This window comes from Lycium ferocissimum, chromosome 5 (assembly GCF_029784015.1).
Source record: "Lycium ferocissimum isolate CSIRO_LF1 chromosome 5, AGI_CSIRO_Lferr_CH_V1, whole genome shotgun sequence".
In the NCBI taxonomy this organism is placed as follows: Eukaryota; Viridiplantae; Streptophyta; class Magnoliopsida; order Solanales; family Solanaceae; genus Lycium; species Lycium ferocissimum.
This window is the reverse complement of record NC_081346.1, coordinates 536,326-559,970: the sequence shown is the minus strand read 5'-3', so window position 1 is coordinate 559,970 and position 23,645 is coordinate 536,326. Positions and strand designations below refer to the sequence as shown.

At 33.0% G+C, this 23,645-nt stretch overlaps 1 protein-coding gene across 1 annotated transcript; it reads right to left on the bottom strand.

Annotated features, from left to right (window-relative positions):
- Positions 1 to 982: 982 nt before the first annotated feature.
- Positions 983 to 5,756, bottom strand: LOC132055261 (pectinesterase/pectinesterase inhibitor U1). The gene is made up of 4 exons (XM_059446987.1): positions 5,313 to 5,756; positions 3,935 to 4,340; positions 3,153 to 3,427; positions 983 to 2,000 (listed from the first exon to the last, which is right to left on the bottom strand). Exons 1-4 carry the CDS (start codon positions 5,707 to 5,709, stop codon positions 1,309 to 1,311), a joined length of 1,770 nt encoding a protein of 589 aa, XP_059302970.1. The 5' UTR covers positions 5,710 to 5,756; the 3' UTR covers positions 983 to 1,308.
- Between the last annotated feature and the right edge of the window lie 17,889 nt (positions 5,757 to 23,645).

Below are 23,645 nucleotides of genomic sequence, written 5' to 3'. Positions count from 1 at the left end.
AGTCCAAATATGAGAGATTGAATGGGGGAACGAAATGTAAGGAGGTCAATGCAAATGGAAGGATAGGGCCGCGTATACATGCCGTGTGCCTTATAATTTAAGCAACGGGCGGAAATGTTATTTAATCCAACACAATGATGAATAATAGAGAAGTAGCAGTACTAATAAATTGTGGGTGGAGAGTGATCATTTTGAGTGTATCCACATGGAAACACCACAGCGTTAAGAAGGAGCATGTGTGGATCCCATTTGACAATTGCACATTCTTGTTTGTCTCCATGCTCCGCTAATTGCGGCTTATAACGTTCTTTCTCTAATCAACTCCCCTATCTAAGCTTGGTGAGTTTGTTTCTTGCGTAATGAGGTGTTAAGTATTCCCTTTGAAACTTCGATTAATCCAGACTCGCGTCACATAAGGCCTATTAAACGAGCAAGCACTTTCTATTTCTATTTGTTTCTATTCACACGGCTCAAACTTAACGCCTTTAATTAAGAGTGGAGAGATCATTTTCATCCCACCATAAATTTTGTTGGTTAAGGTTGGTTAGTATAGAGGCTTCCAATTATATAGCTAAATATTAAACTAGTACTCCACTTAAATCAAAATGGAGAATACTGCTCAAGCAAGAGATGGGCCATGTTAATTGGATCAGATATCTTCTCTCACATATGGGCTTGATTACTTCAACCCGTGCAATTGGACATGGTGCCAAGATCCTACTTACTAGAAAGGCACCCAGGCACAAGCCCACAACTTATTTGATAACCACTGGCCCGCTAGTCAGATATACAGCAAATTTCAACTTGTCCATTTTTTGTGGACAAATGTGGGTGTAAAAGGTCACAAGGTGATTCTCTCATTCGTTTAAGAAAATCCTTTGTTAAAATATAATTAATTTATTACTTAAGATTTAAGGGAAGAATAATGGAAAAGCAAACATCAACAAACAGCTAAGATAGAGGGAAGTATAAGCATAAAATATGGAACTTTGAAAATCCTCTTCTTTTTATTTCCACATTCTTTTGGCTTTTCACTTAATTAAGATAAAATTACACATAATAGGTAATACTGAATCACTGAAATTCCTCAGCACGAATAAATGTTCATAAAACATATTTCCAACATCCATTCGTGGATGGATCTTATTATTTTGCCATCAGCCAAATACACTTCCCCTGCACACCCCAGTCTCCACATGAGCTCAAACTAACCATTCCTAAAAAGAAAAACTTCACGAAGAGAGATACCAACAAAAACTAATTGAAACAAAATAATACTCTCGCGGTTTCATTTTATGTGACACGATTTTATAAGCCAAGAGAAAAAGGGAAGCCAGTGGAGCCCAACCAACCACCTCCAGCAATGAACCTTCCAGGAGTATAAGCTTGTGCTTCCGTAGCACTTGTAATAACCTTATACCCTTTCCATTTAACTCTTCCTGATGTCCCTGCACCTGCCCCAGTATTTGCATACTCCCCATAAAACAAAGTACTCAGTGCAAAATTTCCATCCCATTCAAACCACCCGGCAGGCTGAATTACGTCAGTGATCGACGATTGCATGATCACAGTCCTCGAATATGCTTTCCACGGCCTTCCTAGATATGTAGGGAAACTGTTCTGAACCGGTCTCAAATCAGACGTTGCACCAATTCTACATTTATGGATAACAATTCCTGTGTTCTGGTTTGGGTCAGTTCTTCCTTGGGCTGTGACCATGTTCTTCTGGCCTGAACCAGGACGCCTCGCGTGAATATCACAGTCTTGTAAAACAGCAGCCCCATTGCCGAAAATAAAATCAACGGTCCCAGCAATTAAACACCCTACAAAGAACTGACGATTGGAGTGGACGTAAAGGGTGTCTTGATAGGCTAATATGTCACATCTATAAAATGCGGACAAATCAGAACCCACGCGAAGTGCCACGGCTTGGTGCTTCGCGGCCCCTGCTGTGTTTTGGAAAGTTATGTCGCGGGCTAAGAATTTCTCCCCCACCGCGGCTGCACCACATGGACGAAAATTAGTTAGTAGTATGTCATTTTCTATTTTGAGACAACTCATCAATAATTCCATCCAACAACATGCATAAAACGAGCAGTAAATATGTATACCATGTTAGATTTTGAATTTTCAACGGCACGATAGTGTTCTTTCATTTCAAAATAGAATAAATATCCCAGCGACTATAGTACAAAACGGAGGGCGTCACTGTTATTGTCAGCTAAGAATGTACCCGTAAGTTATTCTTATGGGGACCGTAATTAAAGGAAACGATTAATACAGACTGCTGCAATGAAGAAAATGACATTTGGTACCAATTGAAAATTAATTAAGGAAAATGTCAGTTTCCTACTATCATTACAGTCATACATAAGTAGTGAAGTATAATAAAAGGGGAAAATAGATGATCTTTTTTATGTGAAATGTCAAAAGTTATGAAATATTTCAAAAGGAAAGAAGCCACCCCAGCTGGAAAGCAGCAACGAGTGAATGGTGACGGCCTTTTGATCATGACTATTCACTAGATACACTAATAGCCAAAGTGGATGACAAATCCAAATCGTGCTGTCCCTCCGATATGCCTTTTTCCACCTTTACAGACGTGAGATTCGCTATTACCAGATTGAGTATAAGTCCACAAGAATAAACTAGACACTTATTTATGTTCAACTACTACCTCCCAAGCAAGAAGTTATTACTACTATTGTACTCTTTAATCGAATATCAGATAATATTTAATTCTTCTTCTCTCTTTTTAATGGTAAATTAGAAAACTAGTTTTGTTTTCAAGCGAGCATAAATCAATCTAATTTTCTAAATTTAAACAAAAGTTATATGTAACATATTAAAATTGGCAAACTTTAGGGTGGGGTAGGGACAGATAATGCTGCTAGATAGTAGCTTCCCACATATATCCCTGCTTCCTTTTTAACATGAGTACTATTTCTGTTCGTGTGTGGAATTATTAGCACATTTAGCAGTACCCCAGTTCCGAATAATGAACCATGTGTTTATTTGCTTTTCAACAATTATATTGTCAGTAACTTTTAACATGTGATACCAAATTATAAATTATTTACTCCTATTTTTACCAAAATTAACTCTAAGCAATTAACTGTAGTAGAAGTTATATACTACAAATTACAACTTACCAACTGTAGCAGAATGGAAGGTAGTGCTACCATCTTGCACATTCCTACTTGCGGTAATAATTGTATTGGTTCTGCCATCTCCCATAAACATAATATTTGTCTTCTTCTTTGGGATCTCCACATTTTCCCTGTAAACACCAGCCTTTATCCTAATCACATACCTCTTACTACTTTTCTCAGGCGCATTCGCTACCGCCTCCGACACCGTTTTGAAATTTCCACTTCCATCCGCCGCCACAACCACGTCAGGCGTCACTGTCGACGACTGCAACAACCTGTTGGAAATATATAGCAAGAACACAAAAATTATATGAAGAAGAAAGCAAAGACGAAGGTCTGAAAATATGAACAATGAAATCAGAATTGAAGACTTAAAACACATGTAAAACGTTTTCCTATACGAAATTGGAGAAGAAAGAGTATTTTGGCTGAAGTTCAGAGATAGAAAATTATTTTTACTCTACAAAGTAAACTCAATTTGATTTTATAGAGGAAATATTTAATAACCAATACATCCTTTTAATAAAAGACACATCCTTTCACTTAACTTGTAAATTTAAAATATTAAGAATAATAATTTACATTTAAACAAGGAAAAATGTACAAATATATCCCTCATTTAGAGCAGATATACCCATCGTTAAAAAAGTGGTGCATATATACCCTTATCGTTACACACATGGTGCAAATATATCATTTTTGCTGACTGAATTTTTTTTAAAATTATTTAATTTATTTTTTAATTAAAATAATGTCAAGTGACTTTAAAAAGATAAGTCTACCTTCTGTCGCCGGCGGACAACCACTCCGGCCACTCGCCGTTATCCTCAACTAACTTCCTGTTACTGGTAGTGCCCTTTAATTTCATCTCATTTGCAATGTCTGTGTTGGTCATGTTACAGATCATAGCTAAAGCATTACTGCACATTTTTTCAACGTGTTTTTGACCTTTAAGCAAAACCTTGCGGACCTTTTTATCTGCTTTCGCGTGAGAGAAACCGTCAAGGCAAGTCTCTTGGTTTGTAATTGTGGAACTTATTAGAGTTTTGAGGTCATCTGCGTGTGCTTTTAGAGATTTCTTGTTGGGATATAGTTCCAGATCATCTACGGCTGTGTGGAGCTCGTCGAGTGTCTCGTCCATCGTCTCCAGGCAGTCGTGCAATGCAACCTTTTCTCGTGGGGTTAAACCTGTATAATTAACAATAATTAAAAATAATGGTTACATTAAAGTGTGTAATCATCTCAACTAAAAATTTAAGTTGCTAGAAAAATACACTTTTAATTATTTACTAGTCTCGACACGGCCTTCACATGTAGCTTGAATTTTTTGTCATTGATTAAGCACGTAATTTTTTATTTTTTTATTTTATTTTTATTTTTTATGCTTTTTGGCTCCTAATGAGAATTGAACGAAGGATCTTTTGTATGTTCTGATATCGTAATTAAAAAATGAACATTTCACCTGACTCCACCCCAAAAAGTAACTCAAAAGATGAGAATTAACCAAGATTATATAAAGAGATAAATTGTCATTTCACCAATCGAAGTGAGACTACTAACATCCTGTAATGCATGAGTTGCAGCACCAGGGTGCCAGGCTAGGCCTAGCAATTAGAGATGCACAAGATAATATGCGGGCTCAGCAATGGGTGAAACAAAAATTGAGTGTGTCAGACTCTGATACCATGACAAACAGGTGAAGTGTATGACAATACCTAAAAGTTTAAGCTATCAGAGATGTCACCTTTTTAGTTAGTTATATTACTTTGTATGTCTTCACAACATTTCAACATAGTACCTCCTCTATTTCAGTTTATTTGTCTTACTTTCCTTTTTAATCCGTTTAAAAAAGAATGTCTCTTTCATTTTCTGACAACTCTTTGATTTTAACTTTTCACATGACATGTTTAAGACAACAACATAAAAGGACATTTTGGTACTTTTACATATCTTTAATTTAAGATCACAAAATTTAAAAGTCTTATTTACTTTCTTAAATTACGTGTTAAGTCAAAATTAGACAAATAAATTAAAACGGAGAGAGTTATATTTAAAGAGATATACGTCAGAGGTATGTTAAGACATAATATAATTAACTAATTAAAAGTTTACTTTGTAAAATAATTTAAATGAGATGTTTACGCAGTGTAATAGCAATACCTTTTCTAGTTTTGATGAGTTCCTTGACTGCATAGAAGTTGTGTCGAACAGCCTTGACAGTGATATTCAAGGACAATTCAATCACATCTTTTTGGCTAGTTACTTTTTTTGAGAAGCCAGTGGCATTCACAATTGTAGAGTAACAAAATTCAGGGTGTAGAGTGTTGCTACACGCAGATTTTACAATGGAATGAGCTGCAGATGAAATGGCTTGTATGTCTGCATGGTCATCGGAGTTATTTGAACGGGATTTTACTCCGGCAACTACTCCGATAACTGCAGCAACTAGTAGCACTGAGGCAACAATGGCTAAGTAGAGTTTCTTCTTTCTTTTGGAAAAATCAATGTTCTTGCCGGAATTTTGGATTCCGGCAAAGAATTCTTTGACACGTGTCATTATGGATGAAGAAGTTTATGGATGAGTTGTGGAGAACTTGCGTTGGATTGGTGGGGTTTTATACTAGTTACATTGGTCCTAATTTCAACATTCTATTTTTTATTTTGAATTTTAAGTTTTATATATATATATATATATATCATTATTTTGAATAATTATTTGCAATATCAAGTTATCCAAAGTACATTTACACTTGGTTTCTTTAAAATATGAGATATAAATTTTGAGAAATAAAATATATGTTGCCTGCTATATCAGTTAAAATTGATATGATAGTGTAAAAATTGTTTCCACTAATGGTGTATATTAATTACTCTTTCTGTACCAATATATATGTGTTTGACTGGACGGAGAGTTTAAAAATAAAAGAAAGATTTCTGAAACTTATGGTCTAGAATAAGCGATAGACATTTGTGTAGCTAAAAAATCATTTTATTAAGAAGTAAAATGAGAAGTTCAAAGTTAAATTGTTGCTCCGTCATCCCAACTTGTGTGATACTTTTTGTTTTTCGAGAGCCAATTTGACTAAATTTTAAAGCTAAATTGTATTATATTATTTAATATTTTAAAATTAAAACTTATCTATTTGAAAACTACATGAAAAGTACTACTATAAGTTATAATTTTTCTCATATCAATTTAGTGAAAAATACATCTTAAAATATTGATCAAAATTCATATAGTATGAATCTTTATAAAAAATATCACATAAATTGAGATAGAGAGAGAATTAAATATGAAAAAAATTATTCTTTTGCATTAAATATGAAAAAAAATTATTCTTTTTCGAACCGATAAAAAAGTGTCATATAAATTGAGTCAGGAGTAATCTTTTTGTTTTAGTACGAATTTGCATGCAATAATAGATACCACGTGAATGGTGGGAAAGGTATCTATACTTATCTTTCCTTTGATTTCTTTCATTTTTCTTTTCTCGTGTGTGCCCCCCATTTGACTCGTGCCTTTTATCGACTATTATCGCTCCATCATTGATATTTGCATAGCGACTTGATGAGTTAAAAATTAAATTGTGTTAACAGAATACAAGCGGGCTAAGCAACAAGGTTTAAGCCGTGGGCCAGGATGTTGGACGTTGTAAAATGACAAACCGAATTAAACTTGGGAAAATCACATAATAATACCACTTCAAGTTATATATTATAAATTATATTAACACTTTTCCTTATTTACAAAATATGCAATTTTAATTACTACATATACCAGATTTTAGTTTAATGTGTAGTGCCTTGATTTTAGGCTTTTAATAAGGAAAAAATCTGCATTTAATAATTTTGACTTTATTGTTAGATACGATCAGTTTTTACACTTATCAAAAAAATTTCTCTCTCATACGTTCAGTTTTTCACATTTATCAAAAAGGCTTTTTTGTCTCTCTCTCTCTCTCTTTTCTCTCACAAACTCCCTCTCAAACTCCCTCTCTTCCATTTTATCTATCGTGTTTATAAAAAATTTTAAAAATCTAAATTCCATTTTGTTTCCTAGTAAATATCGATTTCAACTTCCAGATGTAAAATTATACACTTTTTTGTGTTTGTTTGCTCATATGAAATTTTCTAAAACTCTCATTGTTTTCTAGTTTGTTTATTCGTCTTCGTTGTTTGAAGCACACAGTAAAAAGATTCAAATGGGGACTTCAACTCCTAAAATCAATCGGCTTTTTGCTTCTTCCAGCCCGAAGATTGGGACTAATGCTACATTAAACAAATACAATATTACCAAGTACATCTTCATATAAAATTCTACCAAGTACATTTTCATACATTAAAGATACACTAAACAGTGTAAGATTTATACAAAATAAAACGTCATATATACATCTATGGTACATACATTATTTATACAATATTGATACACTTAAACTTTTATTGCGGACCGAGATAACTTTGTGAAGGAATTATCAAAGTTATGCGGACCGCATACTTATGCTAAGTCTGCCCATAAGGCATAAGTATCGGTCCAGATAACTCGTAATTCCTTCACAAAGTTTATGCCATGGGGGCATACTTTTAATGGGCAAACTTTTATCGGATCCGGCATAAACTTTTGAATGAATTATCAAAGTTATGGGACCGGCATATTTACGCTAAGTTCCTTTACATAAGACATAAGTATGTCGGGTTCGGCATAACTTTGGTAATTCCTTCACAAGTGTATGCGTTGGGGGCATAGCGAAATTTAAACTTGCCTTGCGAATTTTTTTTTAAAATTTTGATTCACGTGGGTTCGAACCTGGAACCTATGGGTTTTAGCCGAAGGGCAAAATTTAAAGATTTCAAATATGAGGGGCAAAATTTAAAGACCACCCCAAACGAAGGGCAATTCTGCGAATTGCCCTATAAATAATGTACCACATAACATGTTTCATATAAAAAGGAAAGTGTTATGTTAGCGATAAGAAAATTCTTTTTATGGTATCAATATTGTATAAATAATGTATGCACCATACATATATATATGACGTTTCATTTTATATAAATCCTACGGTGTTTAATGTTTCAATAATGTATGAAAATGTAGTTGGTAGAATTTTATTTGTTTACATGGCATTATTCAATAAATACATATATTAAATATGTATGGAAATTGTAGCATTAGTGTATCATTATTGCTACAATTATGAAATTATCAACTCCGATTAAGCGAAGTTTCAAGACTCTTGGATCGTGATGGTGAAAATATGGTTTCTACTTTAAATTGTGTGGATTTTGAAATGCTGGGAGAAAAAAAGGGGAGAGAAATTTATGGGGATTCATGTACCGTGATCTTTGGGTTTTCTTGTACCGTATCTTGCTTGCTTTTACTGTATTTATTTACTTTGTATAGGGTTTGTAAGTTTTCTAATCTTATTTTTTGCAAACTTGAAAGTATTGGTATTTTTTGTAAATACACCCTCTATATATGTATATATATGTAGTCAGCCCATTAAACTTCTACAGTAGTCTATTTTTCGAGTGGTTTGCTTGCTTAGCATGACATTTCCTAGCCAATCGTCATTTACTAGCTTGTTGTTTGGTCAAATTAAGTGTTTTATTTAAGTTTTTAACTGCTAATTATGGATCGGAGGCAGTCAGTGCACTAGAACAATAACCCATATGGAATACTCCTATTGTGACATTATTTCTCTTTTAATCTGTCTAAAGAAAATGTTACTTTTCTTTAATTGATCATCATATTTTAATTTTAGCTTTTTCATTTATCTCGATATATATGCTCTCATACATAGAGCCCGTTTGGATTGGCTTTATAAGTTTCTTTCATCTATGTTGTTTTCGAACTTTTTTAGTGTTTATTTGCTTAGCTTAAAGTCATTTTGTGCTTAAAATAAGCCTAAAAAATTAATTGGATCCATTTGGCTTAGCTTATCTAAAGCAGCTTATAAGCTGAAAACAACTTATAAGCCAAAAAAAATAAGTTGGACTACCCCAACTTATTTTATTTTGGCTTATAAGCTGTTTTCAACTTATAAGCTATTTTTTTTTAAGTCCATCCAAACAGGCTCATAACCACCAAAATATCATGATACTTTTTAACTAGTGATGCCTGAAGGGTGAAAACTTAAAGCCGCCAATCAAGACTCCTTGGCCATGTTTTGAATACTTTGATCCAAAAATGCAATGCCGACAAGATATGCAGACCGACGCTTTAGCCATTGTAATCCACAATATCTTGTACCACTTTCAAGAGAATAGGGACCAATTAGATATTGCACGTATTCTTTACAAATATCCAACATTTTTTTGCGCCGATTGCCCTTCTTTTGGGGTGGTCTTTAAATTTTTCCCCTCAAATTGGTGGAATTTAAGTTTTGCCCTTCGCTTGAAAAGGTGGCCGAAAATACTGAGGTTCTGGGTTCGAACTCCCGCTCAGGCATAAAAATAAAAATAATTTCGCAAGGCAAGGCTTTGAAAAAAGTCTGCCTTATGCAGCATAAGTTGCCTTAAGGCATAACTAAAGTTATCTTTGGATTCAGTATGGGTTGCCTTAAGGCATAACTTTGCAACCTATGCCGAATCCGGCATAAGTTGCCTTAAGGCATAACTAAAAGTTTGCCTTATAAGGCAACTTATGCCGGATCCGACATAACTTTAGTTATGCCTTAAGACAACCTATGTTGTCTCCGGCAGAGGTTTCCTTAAAGTTATGCCAGATCCAGCATAACTTTAATTATGCCTTAAACTTTCCCCAAGCCTTGCCTTGCGAAATTATTTTTTATTTTTATGCCGGAGCCGGAGTTCGAACTCAGAACCTCAGGGTTTCTACGAAGGGCAAGAATTAAAGACCAACAATTTGAGAGGCAAAAATTAAAGACCACCCCTTTGGGTATTCCAGCGAATTGCCCAATATCCAACGGTAAAAGGATCCAATGGACCTACGAAATTGACTGGACAGAGAGAATCTCCTTTGAAAGACAAAAAGTATTATAGTTACAAATAATACTATAGTAATACTCTCTCCGTCTCAAAATATTTGTCATTCTTACTAAAAATATTTATTATTTTATTTACCCAAAATAAATTAAATAATTTTTTTTCATTTTACCCTTGTATTAATTACATCAATGAGCTGATTTTGTGAGTTCACATACCAAAATTTAAGAGGTTTCATCATTAATAAAGTAAATATTTATTGAGGAGCAGTAGCGGAGCCAGGAATTAGGCGAAGGGTGTGCACATTTGTTAGGTTTTTGGGTTTTCCCTTCCTATGTGGAATTGGATTAATAAAACTCAATCCAATTTGGACCAGGACGCTTTTGCCCAAAAATTCCTCTATATAGAGGATCAATTTAAGTCTTATTTTTAGAACACAAGAGTGAATTCATAACAGCCATATAGAGAGACAAACGTGAGAGAGAAAGCAGATTTTCGTCCAGAAATTTTACGCGCTACGATCGCTTTAAATTGCGTTTCCGATTCGTTAAGCGTTGGATCGTCTTTGAAATTTGAACTGGGGGTTCTCAAAATCTGGTTCTTCAATTTCAATGGTGGAGGTCGGATTTTGTGGTCTGTAGCTCCAATTTTCGAGTACGAACGATAGCTCATTTTTTTTGGGTGATTTATCTCCTTTCTTCACTAGTTTTGGTGCTATCTTTCATGTATTGTTGCTCCGTGCTTGGCTTTGTTGTTGTAGCCATTTGGAGAACATTGTTGTAACTCTTGTTGATTATAGTGGAGCTTTTGTGGGCCGATGTCCGTGGATGTTTCCTCTTCACCTTGAAGGGTTTTACCACGTAAATTTGGTGTCTCTTGCATTCGATTTATTTTTGCTTGCGTTGCTATTTTATTGTTGGTATAGTTCTTTGCCGAATTTTCATTTGTGCTAGTGTTTATTGTCTTCTCTTAGTTCAAATAGTGTGAGAAGTTTTGACTTGGGTATCTCTTCCGCTGTTACCTCGTTGTACAATTTGGTTATTGCTTGTTTCTTCCCAACAAAGTGGTATCAAAGCTTGTGGTTGTATTTGGTTGTGCTGATTGTCTATTTGAATGATGGAGGCAAATATGAGCAAGATGGTTTGTTTAAATGGCAGTAATTACCATATTTGAAAAAGCAAGATGAAAGATCTTTTATTTGTTAAGAAATTGTATTTACCTGTGTTTGCTTCTAAGAAACCCGAATCTATTGAAGATGAAGAGTGGGAATTTAAGCACTTACAGGTTTGTGGCTATATTAGGCAATGGGTTGAAGATAATGTTCGAAATCATATTGTGAATGAGACAAATGCTAAAAGCTTGTGGGAAAAGCTCGAGACACTTTATGCTTCGAAGAGGCGGCAATAATAAGTTGTTCCTACTGAAACAATTGATGAATATTAGATACAAAGAGTGCAGCCCTATTTCTGATCATATCAATGATTTTCAAGGTGTTCTTGATCAGTTGTCTGGAATGGGTGTCAAGTTTGATGAAGAAATACATGGACTTTGGCTTCTTAATACTTTGCCAGGCTCTTGGGAAACCCTTAGAGTTTCTTTGACTAATTCTGCTTCCAGTGATGGTGTAACTATAGAATATGCTAAGAGTGGTGTTTTGAATGAAGAGATGAGAAGAAGATCTCAAGCTTCGTCTTCTTCAGCTTCACACTCTGATGTTTTGGCTACTGAAGATAGAGGGAGAAGTAACTTCAGAGGTCAGAATAACAGAGGCAAAAGTTGAAGCAAGTCAAGATCCTCCAGGTACAAGAATCTGACATGTGACAGCACATTAAGAAATATTGCTACAAGTTTAAGAGAGACCAGAAAAAGCAAAAGAAATAGGGCGATAATGAAAATCGTGTTCTTTATTCTTTCTTGAAAATGATCTTCTTGTTGCTTGTGGTAAAAATGACATCAATCTTGTTTGTGATGAGTCTACCTGGTTTGTGAATTTAGGTGTCACTTCTCATGTCACTCCAAAGAAAGAATTATTTTCTTCTTACACTCATGGTAATTTTGAAATGTTACGAATGGGCAATAGTAGTGAGGTTGAGGTACTTGGCATTGGCACGGTTTGTTTGAAAAGTAAGAACGGTTCGAGGTTAGTTCTTAACAATGTAAAGCATGCTCCAGATGTTCGTCTAAATTTGATTTCTGTAGGAAAGCTTGATGATGAGGGTTATGATCAAACCATTGGTGGTGGCCAGTGGAAGCTTCTTAGAGGTTCAATGATTGTGGCTCGAGGTAACATGATATCTGACTTGTACTTATTTCAGGGCTCCATTTGTAGTGACTCAATAAATTTGGTGGAGAATGATACTTCATTAGAGTTATGGCATAGAAGGCTGAGTCATATGAGCGAGAAGGGGATTGATAATTTGGCTAAGAAGAATTTGCTTTCTGGAGTGAAACAAACAAAGTTAAAGAGATGTGTTCATTGCTTAGCCGGGAAACAGAAAAGAGTTTCCTTTCAGAGTCATTCACGTTCAAGAAAGCTGGATTTGCTGGAGTTGGTATATTCTGATTTGTGTGGTCCTTTTAAAGTAAGCTCTCGTGGTGGTGCACTTTACTTTGTGACTTTTATTGATGATCATTCTCGCAAACTCTGGGTATTTTCTTTGAAGTCCAAGGATCAAGTACTTGATGTGTTCAAGACTTTTCAGGACTTAGTTGAGATACAGATAGGGAAGAAACTAAAATACATCCGCTCAGATAATGGTGGTGAATACATTGGTCTCTTTGATAATTATTGTAGACAGCAGGGTATTCGGCATCAGAAAACTCCTCCAAAGACTCCTCAGTTAAATGGTCTAGCAGAGAGGATGAACAGAACTCTAGTTGAGAAGGTTAGATGTTTGCTTTCGGATACTCAGCTGCCAGACTCATTTTGGGCAGAAGCACTTAATACTGCTGCTTATGTTATCAATTTATCTCCTCTTGTTGCTTTGGATGGTGATGTCCACGACGAGTTTGGTTTGGTAAGGGTGTCTTATGCTCATACGAGAGTCTTTGGGTGTAAGGCTTTTGTGCATGCTCCTAAGGATGAGAGGTCAAAGCTGGAAGTTAAAACTAGGCAATGTATCTTCATTGGTTATGGTCATGACAAATTTGGCTATCGTTTCTATGATCCAATTGAGAAGAAACTTGTTAGAAGCCGTGATGTTGTGTTCTTCGAGACCATTGACAATTGAAGATTTTGATAAAGTGAGAAGGTTGATTCTCGCAGCAACGAGAGCTTAGTTAATGTTGATCCAGTTCACGACGACTCACACTTTCGAAGAAAATCTTCAAAATAATAAAGATCAAGTTGATAATGAAGATAGTGATCATGTTCATAATGACCAGCATGATGTTTTTGATGCTCCAGAGAGTTCTCTCAGAAGATCTATTAGAGAGAAAGTACTTTCATCTCGTTATTCTCCCAATGAGTTTGTACTTCGACCACGGGGAGAACTTTGAAATTTTTATGAGGCCATGGATAAAGTGAAGAAAAAGAAAGGTGGTTTGATGTTATGCAAGATGAGATTAAATCCTTGCATGATAATCATACATTTGATATGGTTAAGCTTTCTAGAGATAGAAAAGCTTTGAAAAACAGGTGGATTTTTAGGGTGATACATGAAGATGGTAACCCAATTCCACGGTACAAGGCTAGATTGGCAGTCAAGGACTTTAATCAGAAGAAGGAAGTTGATTTTGATGAAATCTTTTCTCCAGTTGTGAAGATGTCATCCATTCGGGTTGTTTTGGGCTTGGCTGCAAGTCTAGATTTAGGGTGTTTCTTGATCGGCCGGATGTTGCTTCCTCGTAGTCGGGAGGAAGGGTTATTAGATTTTTGTGTTTTCCCTTCCTATGTGGAATTGGATTAATAAAACCCAATCCAATTTGGACCAGGCCACTTTTGTCCAAAAATTTATTTATATATAGGATAAATTTAGATCTTATTTTTAGAACACAAGAGTGAATTCATAGCAACCATATAGAGAGAAAAACGTGAGAAAGAAAGCAGATTTTCGTCCAGAAATTTTCTGCTACATCAGTCCGCTTTAAATTGCGTTTTAGATTCGTTAACCGTTGGATCGTCTTTGAAATTTGAGCGGGGGTTCTCAACATCGTTTCTTCGATTTCAATGGTAGAGATCGCATTTTGTGGTCTGTAACTCTAGTTTTCGAGTACGAACGGTACCGTTTTGGGGGTGATTTCTCTCCTCTCTTCACTAGTTTTGGTGCTATATTTCATGTATTGTTGCTCCGTGCTTGGCTTTGTTGTTGTAGCCCATTTGGAGAACATTGTTGTAACTCTTGTTGATTATAGTGGAGCTTTTGTGTGGGAGTGATGGATTTCCTCTTCACCTTGAGGGAGCTTTCGCGTAAATTTGGTGTCTGGGTCTGTATTCGATTTATTTTTGCTTGCTTTGCTATTTTATTGTTGGTATAGCTTGAATTTCCATTTGTCTTTAGTGTTTGTGTCTTCTCTTAGTTCAAATAGTGTGGGAAGTTTTGACTTGGGTGTTTCTTCCGCTATTACCTCGTCGTGCAATTTGATTTTTGCTTGTTTCTTCCTAACAACATTTTCTTGTCACTTGTGTTAAGAGTGTACAAATTAAATATATATTCATAATAACGAACATTAAACCTATGTATACTGTGTAATTTTTCGGCAAAGGTTGTGCACCTGACCACCCTTCGCCTAAAGTGGCTCCGCCCATGTTAAGGAGAGAGAACATGATGAAATATGTTAAGAATGTAAAATAGTCAAAATATTACCCTTATAAATATTTTCTTAATAAGCGTGTAAATGAAAAGTGCGACAAATATGCAACTTTAGCTTTTGAGTGATTACAGAGAAGCCGCCACTTTAGCTTTATTAGGAGCCATGCCAGCTACCCAGCATGCCCCATGTGTGATATATTAATTATAAGGTTCCAACATGCTATTCTCTGAACATTATTGTATACGAAAACAATATATATTACTTTTGATATCCACTCTGTTGATACTCTTAACAATATGTTGGTTTTGTCGGCGATACATGTAGCTCCCTCAATTTTCGCCAAAATATCAGAGACGATATCCAAGATATCTTAAATTCAACGGTGAAAACCCCACAAAAGATAAAAAGAAGAGAGGACAATCACAGGTGCGTTGTATGTTAAAAATTAGGAAATGACTTTCCTGGAGATAATTTTTTGCATACTTACCAAATATTAGATAATAAAAAAGTAAGAAAAACACTTTACTTCCAACAAAAAAATGACTCGTAGAAGAGATTTCCTTTTGTACCAAACACACCCTGAATTTTCCATGATGTTCCCATTACCAATAATTAAGTGACACGACTGATGAGATCTTTCCTGTTCAATTAGTGTTAAATTGTGTGACACATTTTATTTAATCAATTACTCCCTCTATCCCAATTTATTTAAAATTTTTCTCCTTTTAAAAGTTAATTTGACCGTATGTTTGAACCTAGAATCTTTAAAATTTTTGAAATAAAAATTACATAGTTGGAAACTACGTAAAAAGTATTATATAATTCATCATAATTTATAATCTAAAATATTTAAAAGACGTATGAAAAAATTACGGTCAAAGAACAATTCGTTTGACTTTCGGAAAGAGAAAGTGTCAAACAAATTAAAACGGAGGGAGTATATTTTTAATGGGCCCTGCATGTACGTGCTCGATTATTTTCTGTACGAGTATAGTTTTTTTCATGCGCGAAGTGCATGAATTTTTTTTTTTTTGTATGACTCGAACTCACGTCCTGCTCTAAACTTTAAAGTTATAGATAGACCATATATTAATTTACAAAATAACGATTGATGTAACAAGTGAGTAACAAATCATTAATATCGACTATCAATTTGAAATTTCAAAAGCGTATAGAAGAATGGCCGCAACTAGTTGTCGAAGTAACGTTGACTAGGGGAGGCCGCAGGGGCGGAGGGAGGAAGGGCCAAGGGGGTTCCGAACCTCCTTCAGCAAAAAATTAGACTGTTTATACACGATTAAAATTATTTTTTATGTATATAGTAGACGTTGAACCCAAGGGCGGCTCAAGAGAGCCGGTGGCCTAAAGCTGTAATTTAAAAGGAGGCCTTATATTTATTTAGTAAATTTTTAATATATTTTATTTGTTATTTATTCTTATAGCTTTTTTAAAGTGTATTTTTTTTTTCAATTGACGATATAGTCAATTCGTGTAATTTTTCATGAGACATTGACTGAATCACGAGTCTTATAGTCTGTGTTATGATCATTTCATCGATTTTTTTTTTTATTTCAAGCGATTGTTACAAAAAACTTTTCAAAATTATTTTATAAGCAATGGAAACCTTTAAAAAGAGAAGTAAGACTTCAGGCCAATAAGAGTATCACTTTCTACATATAAATATTTTCGTATCACTTTAACTATTAAAATAGATTAAAACCGTCAGTGAATATTATGCCTTAAAAAGGGCTTAATAATGTCTTTTCTATTCTAATTGTTTAATAATCTACTTAGCTTGAGCTTGAAAATATCTAAAAAGGCACTCAAAGAGTTATAGAAGATCTTACAAACTCAAAATTATAAACTAGATTGATTTAAGTTGAAATGAATTAAACCATGTTACAAAGTAGGAAGTAATTATAAATTTAATTGACTACAACTTTATACTGTAACTACATCAATCATATTTCTAAAAAGAAGCATAAACTTTGAACATATGTATATATGTAATAATTAACAGTAAAATGATCCAAAAAATTATTTATCACTAATAATAAATATATAATTTTTTTAAATCATATATATAATACAAATTATTTTAGGGCCCTAAGATATTTGGGGCATAAAAGCCACGCTTTGGTGGCTTTAGGCTTAATTTCGGCCTGTTGAACCCCTACTTTTTCGTGTATTTATTTTTCATATTTTGAACCCCCTTAAAGAAAAATTTTTAACTCCGCCACTGGGGAAGGGGGCCATAAACTTAGAATTTGTACTCTATAAAAGAGCCGGTTGGGCTCCTTTACCGTCGTCCGTTCCAATTTAAAAAAAAAAATTGTGGGCCCCATATACAAAACAACAACTAATATTAAAAAAAAAAATTGTGGGCCCCATATATGTTAAACAACACCTAATATTAAAAAAAAAAATATGGACCCCATATTAAACACCAACCAGTATTAAAAAAAAAAAAAAAAAAAAGAGAAGCAAAAAAAAGTGGAACCCACCACCTCCAAACTCAATGAGAAAAAAAAAAGTGGGCCTATATTAACAAAAATCAAGCTGAATAATTAAAAAAAAAAGTCATATTAACAAAATCAAACAATAAAAAAAAAGAGGGGTGGGCCCCATACAAACACCACCAAGCAATAAAAAAGAAAAAAGTGGACCCATATTAACAAAATCAAGCAATAATTAAAAAAAGTGAGCGCCTATATTAACAAAATCAAGAATATAAAAAAGAGGGTGGGCCCATACTAAACACCACCAAGCAATAAAAATAAAAAAAGTGGACGCCGTATTAAAAAATCAAGCATATAAAAAAAAGGGGTGGGCCCTATACTAAACACCACCCAATAAAAAAAAAAAAGGTGAATCCTATATTAACAAAATCAAGCATATAAAAAAATAAAAAAAATTTAACCCTATATTAATAAAACAAATAATGTCAAAAGAAAAAGTGCAACACTTTGTATTATAGCAAATACTAATATAATAAAGTTTTAGATACGAAGCGTAAACTACAATATTATATTAATCATGTTTTGAGGACAGTATATATATATTAAAAAAAAAAGTGGAACCCACCACCTCCAAACTCACAGGGAAAAAAAAGCGGACCCCATGTTAACAAAATCAAGCAATATTAAAAAAAAAAAAGTGAACCTCATATTAACAAAATCAAGCAATATAAAAAAAAAAGGGGTGGGCCCCATACTAAACACCACCAAGCAATAAAAAGAAAAAAAGTGAACCTCATATTAACAAAATCAAACAATATAAAAAAAAAGGGTGGGCCCCATAAAAAGTGGACCTCATATTAACAAAATCAAGCAATATAAAAAAAAAGGGGTGGGCCCCATACTAAACACCACCAAGCAATAAAAAATAAAAAAATAAAAAAGTGAACCCCATATTAACAAAAACAAGCAATATAAAAAAAAAAAAAATTTAACCCTATATTAAAAAAATAAATAATGTCAAAAAAGAAAAAGTGCAGACTTTGTATTCGTAGCAAATACTAATATAATAAAGTTTTAGATACGTAACGTTAAACTATAATATTATATTAATCGTGTTTGAGGATAGTATATATATATATATATATATATATATATATATATTATATGTATAAAAATAGTAAACTAATAATGTCGAAAAAAAAAAGTGCGCCATAAAGGTGGGGCCCCTATATTAAACAACACCAAGCAATATAAAAAATAAAAAAATAAAAAAAAAGTGGAACCCACCATCTCTAAACTCACGGAAAAAAAAAGCGGACCCCATTCGTCGTCCGTAGCCCCTTAAAAAAAAGGGGTGGGCCCCATACTAAACACCACCAAGCAATATAAAAAAAGTGAATCCCATATTAAAAAAACAAATAATTTCAAAAAAGAAAAAGTGCAGACTTTTTATTCGTAGCAAACACTAATATAATAAAGTTTTAGATACGAAGCGTAAACTACAATGTTATATTAATCGTGTTTTGAGCATAGTGTATGTATATATATACTATATGCATAAAAATAGTGCAAACTAATAATGTCCAAAAAAAAAAAAAAAAAGGTGCACCCTATAAAGGGGTGGGCTCATACTAAACAACACCAAGAATATAAAAAATAAAAAATAAAAAGAAGAAAAAAAGTGGAACCCACCATCTCTAAACTCACTAAAAAAATTGACCCCATATTAACAAAATCGAAGAATATAAAAAATAAAAAAAGTGAACCCCATATTAAAAAAATAAATAGTGTAAAAAAAAAAAGTGCAGACTTTGTATTCGTAGCAAACACTAATATAATAAAGTTTTAGATACGGACACAACTATAACGTTATATTAATCGTGTTTTGAATATATATATATATATATATATATATATATATGCATAAAAATAGTGCAAACTAATAATGTCCAAAAAAAAAAAAATTTTATTCCAAATTAAAAATCAAACAATATTCATGTAATTTTCAAAGTATCTCATTAAGTCAATAATGATGGATTCGTGCCACATGCGTATCAATCCATTAGTAGGAGCAAATGAAATTAACTTTTCTTCAAAAGGTTATGTAGTCAAACCATACAATTTTCTTTTTTTTTTTTTATATTAGCTTGAGATCTAATCTAGATATTAAACTGTTGATTTGCTATTCCGTAAGTCATTTATTTGTTATGTTTACTAAAATAAATATACTTAAAATATTTATATTTTAAAATAAGATAGAATTTAATTACTTTTTTATTTTTATGCTTACTCTAATAAATGTGAAAAGAGATTAATGTCGTAAAAAAAATATACCAAATGGAGATCAAATAATGAATAAGGTAAATTAGTCAAATTATAATTCTAATCGACATTTACTTAAAAAACCATGCAAAAGACAGCATGACAAGTAAAATGAGCTAAACGGAGAATATTTATCAAAAATTAAAAAATAGTATTTCTTCATTTAAATAGAAAATCAATTTCTATTTTGTTTCGTTTTAAACATGTAAAATTAATTTAATAATTTGAATTAGAATTATCCAAATCAAAATTTGATAAAAAATAATAAGTATTTTACACCTTTAAATTAATCGAATTAAAATTGAAAGTATCGACGTCCATTAAATATTGGTATTATTTTATCTCAAAGAGAGGAAAATAGTTTCCTTTAAACAAGTCTTTTCTTTTAAAAAAATATTAATAAATTTGCCGATTTTGATTCATAAAAACACTAATATAATAAAGTTTTAGATACGGAGCACAAACTACAATGTTATATTAATCGTGTTTTGAACATAGTGTGTGTATATATATATATATATATAAACAGTATCCAAACACAACTACATACACATAGATGCACTATAATCTAAAGTGTTGGGCCCGTGCGCAGCACGGGCATAGACCGTCTAGTTTATATAGATGTTAATGGATTATAGGTACTGGTAGCTATATGTCATAGTGTCGTAATAGATTAAAATCAATATTGGCGTCCCATTGTTTTGTTTTGTTCTCTTGACCCCCCTTAATTCACATGGCAAGTTGTGTTTTAGGTTGGTTTGTATTGATTGTTCCACAGTTGACAGTATTGATGTTGCTATTCCGTTTAATTTTCTAACAAAACAATTCTCCAGTCTCTTTAATTTTATTTGTCCAGTCTTATCTTTATTATTAAGTAACTATTTTTCTAACTTCTTGGAATACTAGTAATCAAATTTTTATTTAGATTTAGAAAGAACAGTAAATATGGATAAATCAATAAAAGAAAGACTTAATACTTCACTTATTTACTGAGCGTGTAAAATACATATTGGTTAAGTAAAAGGAAACAAATGAATTGGAGTATGTCCCGGTCCATCAAACATTATAGATGCGCATTACTTACCACAGTTACATCCAGGGGCAGATCTATGTGGAAGGGTGGGGATGCCATGGCACCCGGACGCCTCGGATGAAACTTTGTATATATAGGTTTATATGTATAAGAAATAGAGTATATAAAGATCTTGCCACCTGGAATACCTAATGAGGCGATAGTGCCACTGGCAAATGACATAACATACCACAAAATTGACGGGAGTTCGAACCTGGTCAGCCGCACTTATTTTTGCTTTATCTTTTGCTTGCTTGCAGCGAGAGCACCTCCAGCTCTATTCAGTTTCATTTTTTGTCTTCTTCTAAAATCTTTTTACTTGCTATTGTATATATTTTAATCCAAATTGACTCTACTTTGCTATAATTAGTTCTTGACATTTTTTACTTTCTCTTTCTTTACGTACTAATTTCTTAATATGCCCGTTGTGTGCGTATCAAATGTTCATGAGTACTAAATTTTAAAACATCACACAAATATTAATGAGTACAAAATTTTAAAACAACACACAAATAGTAATAAAACGTTGAAATAGCAAATTATAAATACTTAAAAAAGTTTTGAAGTTTTTAAAAATGATGAATATTGATTATGTTAGTGTTTTTAAATTTACAGGTTGTTTTGAATTTTTACCAGCGCTTCCGCTAATTGAAAATAACTGGATTGAAAAGCTACAATTCTTTATTCTTTCTCAACTATATATTTGCAGCAACACACAAAGGTAATGGAGTATGAATATATAGAGGTAACAGTATTAGATGATTTATATAGGTTGTAATTATTAACATGGAAATCTTTTTCTCTCTACCCGTTTTAGAGAATAAGGCCTCTTATTCCAAATAAAAAAAATTTGGAATGCTTAGAGTTCTTTAATCTCAGGAGTATCTAAAAGAGAACATTACTAAACAAATCTATATATTCGATCGATTTGTCTATATAAATCGATAAAGATCAATAACCCGAATCGTAGCCTAAAATTGATCAAACCGATCCGTTTACCCTATTTAAACGATGTGACACCAAAAACCTTCAAATCCTGAATTTGCCTCTGGTTACATCATTTGCTCATTTAAATGAATTCAATATTATAAGACCGTGGAACGCGGACATCATAACTGGACTGCAGTGAGCTGAGTAATGCTTTATATTTATAAAACATATTTTTTACATGCATACACAACCCAACTTGCCCAAGAAAAGAAGGCACAACCCCACATGTTGGTTTAGCTTCTTTCTTTTTCATGTTTCTTTCTCCATTTAGCTAAACATATGCAACTTGTCCTTTTCTTTTGGGTTAAAAATACAATATAATTGTATTTATCTAGTCACACTTAGTGTTAGTCTCAATGGAAAGAATGGTTGCTTGGCTTCGGATTCGATTATTTACATTGGCGTACGTGGAGTCTTCTTTACTCTTTTTCTTCTTTTCTTTTTTCTTTATACCCATTCGATTTGTCCCTTTTTAACGGTGGAAGCTTTATACTACCAAGTTGGCCATTTGTTTATCATAAAAAGGAATTTTACTGGCGGCTGTTGGGTTGCGTAGGTGAATTTTGATTGAAATTGGTTGGCTTTAATGTTTTAAATTTTTTGGCTTAAAAAATTAAACGTCACTTCATTGAAAAGTAAAGCGCCCTGGGTCTTTTGAGTGAAATACAAAAATAAATGAGTTTTCTGATATAAATTAAAAAAAAAAGCTTATTTTTTTCTTGTCCAAATATCCTCCCTATCGTACTAATAAAGTGTCTTGTTCACTTAATTTTAAAAATTCAATGACCATTTAAACAACAAACTCGGAGTAGTTGTATATATGATTTTGTCTTAAGGCATGTTGACGCACATGGATGACGTTAATATAGAGTCCGGAGCCAAAAGGGTATAAAAATACACGATTTTTACCAAAAGGGAACGTCCAAAAATTATTATACCAAAACGGGTATATCGAAACGATCCACGATATACCCCAAAATCTTTGTCGACAATTGAAGAAAAAAAAAAAAAAAAAAAAATTTTACTTATAACGGGTGATCCACGTTATACAATATAAATTGTATAACGTGGATCGAACACGATATACAATTATAACTTGTATAACGTGGGGCCGATCCACGTTATACGATTTATATTGTATAACGGGATCAACCCACGTTATACAAGTTATATTTGTTAACTAATTACTTCTGCCCTAAAATATTTCTTCCGCCGCTTCATTCCATTCTCTTTCGTTCTCTTCCATTCTCCTCCATTGCAAATATTTTGCAGAACTCCATCTCCTTCTCCTTTTCTTCTCCTCTCTATTTTTTTTAAACCTGCAATACAGTCTAATTTTTGGAGCAACTTCTTCATCTTTATCTATTATTGTTATTTAAATTAAATTATTTTTTTCTAACTCATATAATATTATATATTTATAGTAGATGTAGATCTGTTTATGTCTTATATATCTTAATTGTTATTTTTTATTTGTGTTATTTTAATACGTTTGTGTTATTTGTGTTATTTTAATTTAAACTTAAAATATGATTGTTAGAAGCATTATTATAAAAGGTCCGATTTGTTTAGTAGTACTTTTGAAGAAATTTATTGTTATGTTCCTGTTATTTTTGTGAATTGTTATATAAAATATCTGAATAAAATTTGTTGTTATGTTGCTGTTATTTTTGTGGATTCTTTTATAAAAGATCTATGGATTGTTATGTTGCTGTTATTTTTGTTAGTTTTGTGGATATTTGTAAAACGTGAATCGATCCACGTTATACAATATTTTTTGTATAACGTGCATCCACGTTATACAAAATATATTGTATAACGTGGATCACCACGTTTTTACAAGTATGTATCACTATCTTAAAACATTGTGGAACTGTGGATATTGCCAATAATGGACCGATGATGACATTTTGGGGCAAGAAAAGAATTTGAAATGTTCAAAAGGATCGAATT

Bases quoted from the DNA above. Each gene is read 5' to 3' on its own strand.
- LOC132055261 (XM_059446987.1), bottom strand. From the start codon at position 5,709: ATGACACGTGTCAAAGAATTCTTTGCCGGAATCCAAAATTCCGGCAAG. The intron at 4,341-5,312 runs GTATTGCTATTA...TTAATTATACAG, and splicing joins ACTCATCAAAACTAGAAAAG to GTTTAACCCCACGAGAAAAG. The intron at 2,001-3,152 runs GTAAGTTGTAAT...CATGTGGTGCAG, and splicing joins CTTCCATTCTGCTACAGTTG to CCGCGGTGGGGGAGAAATTC.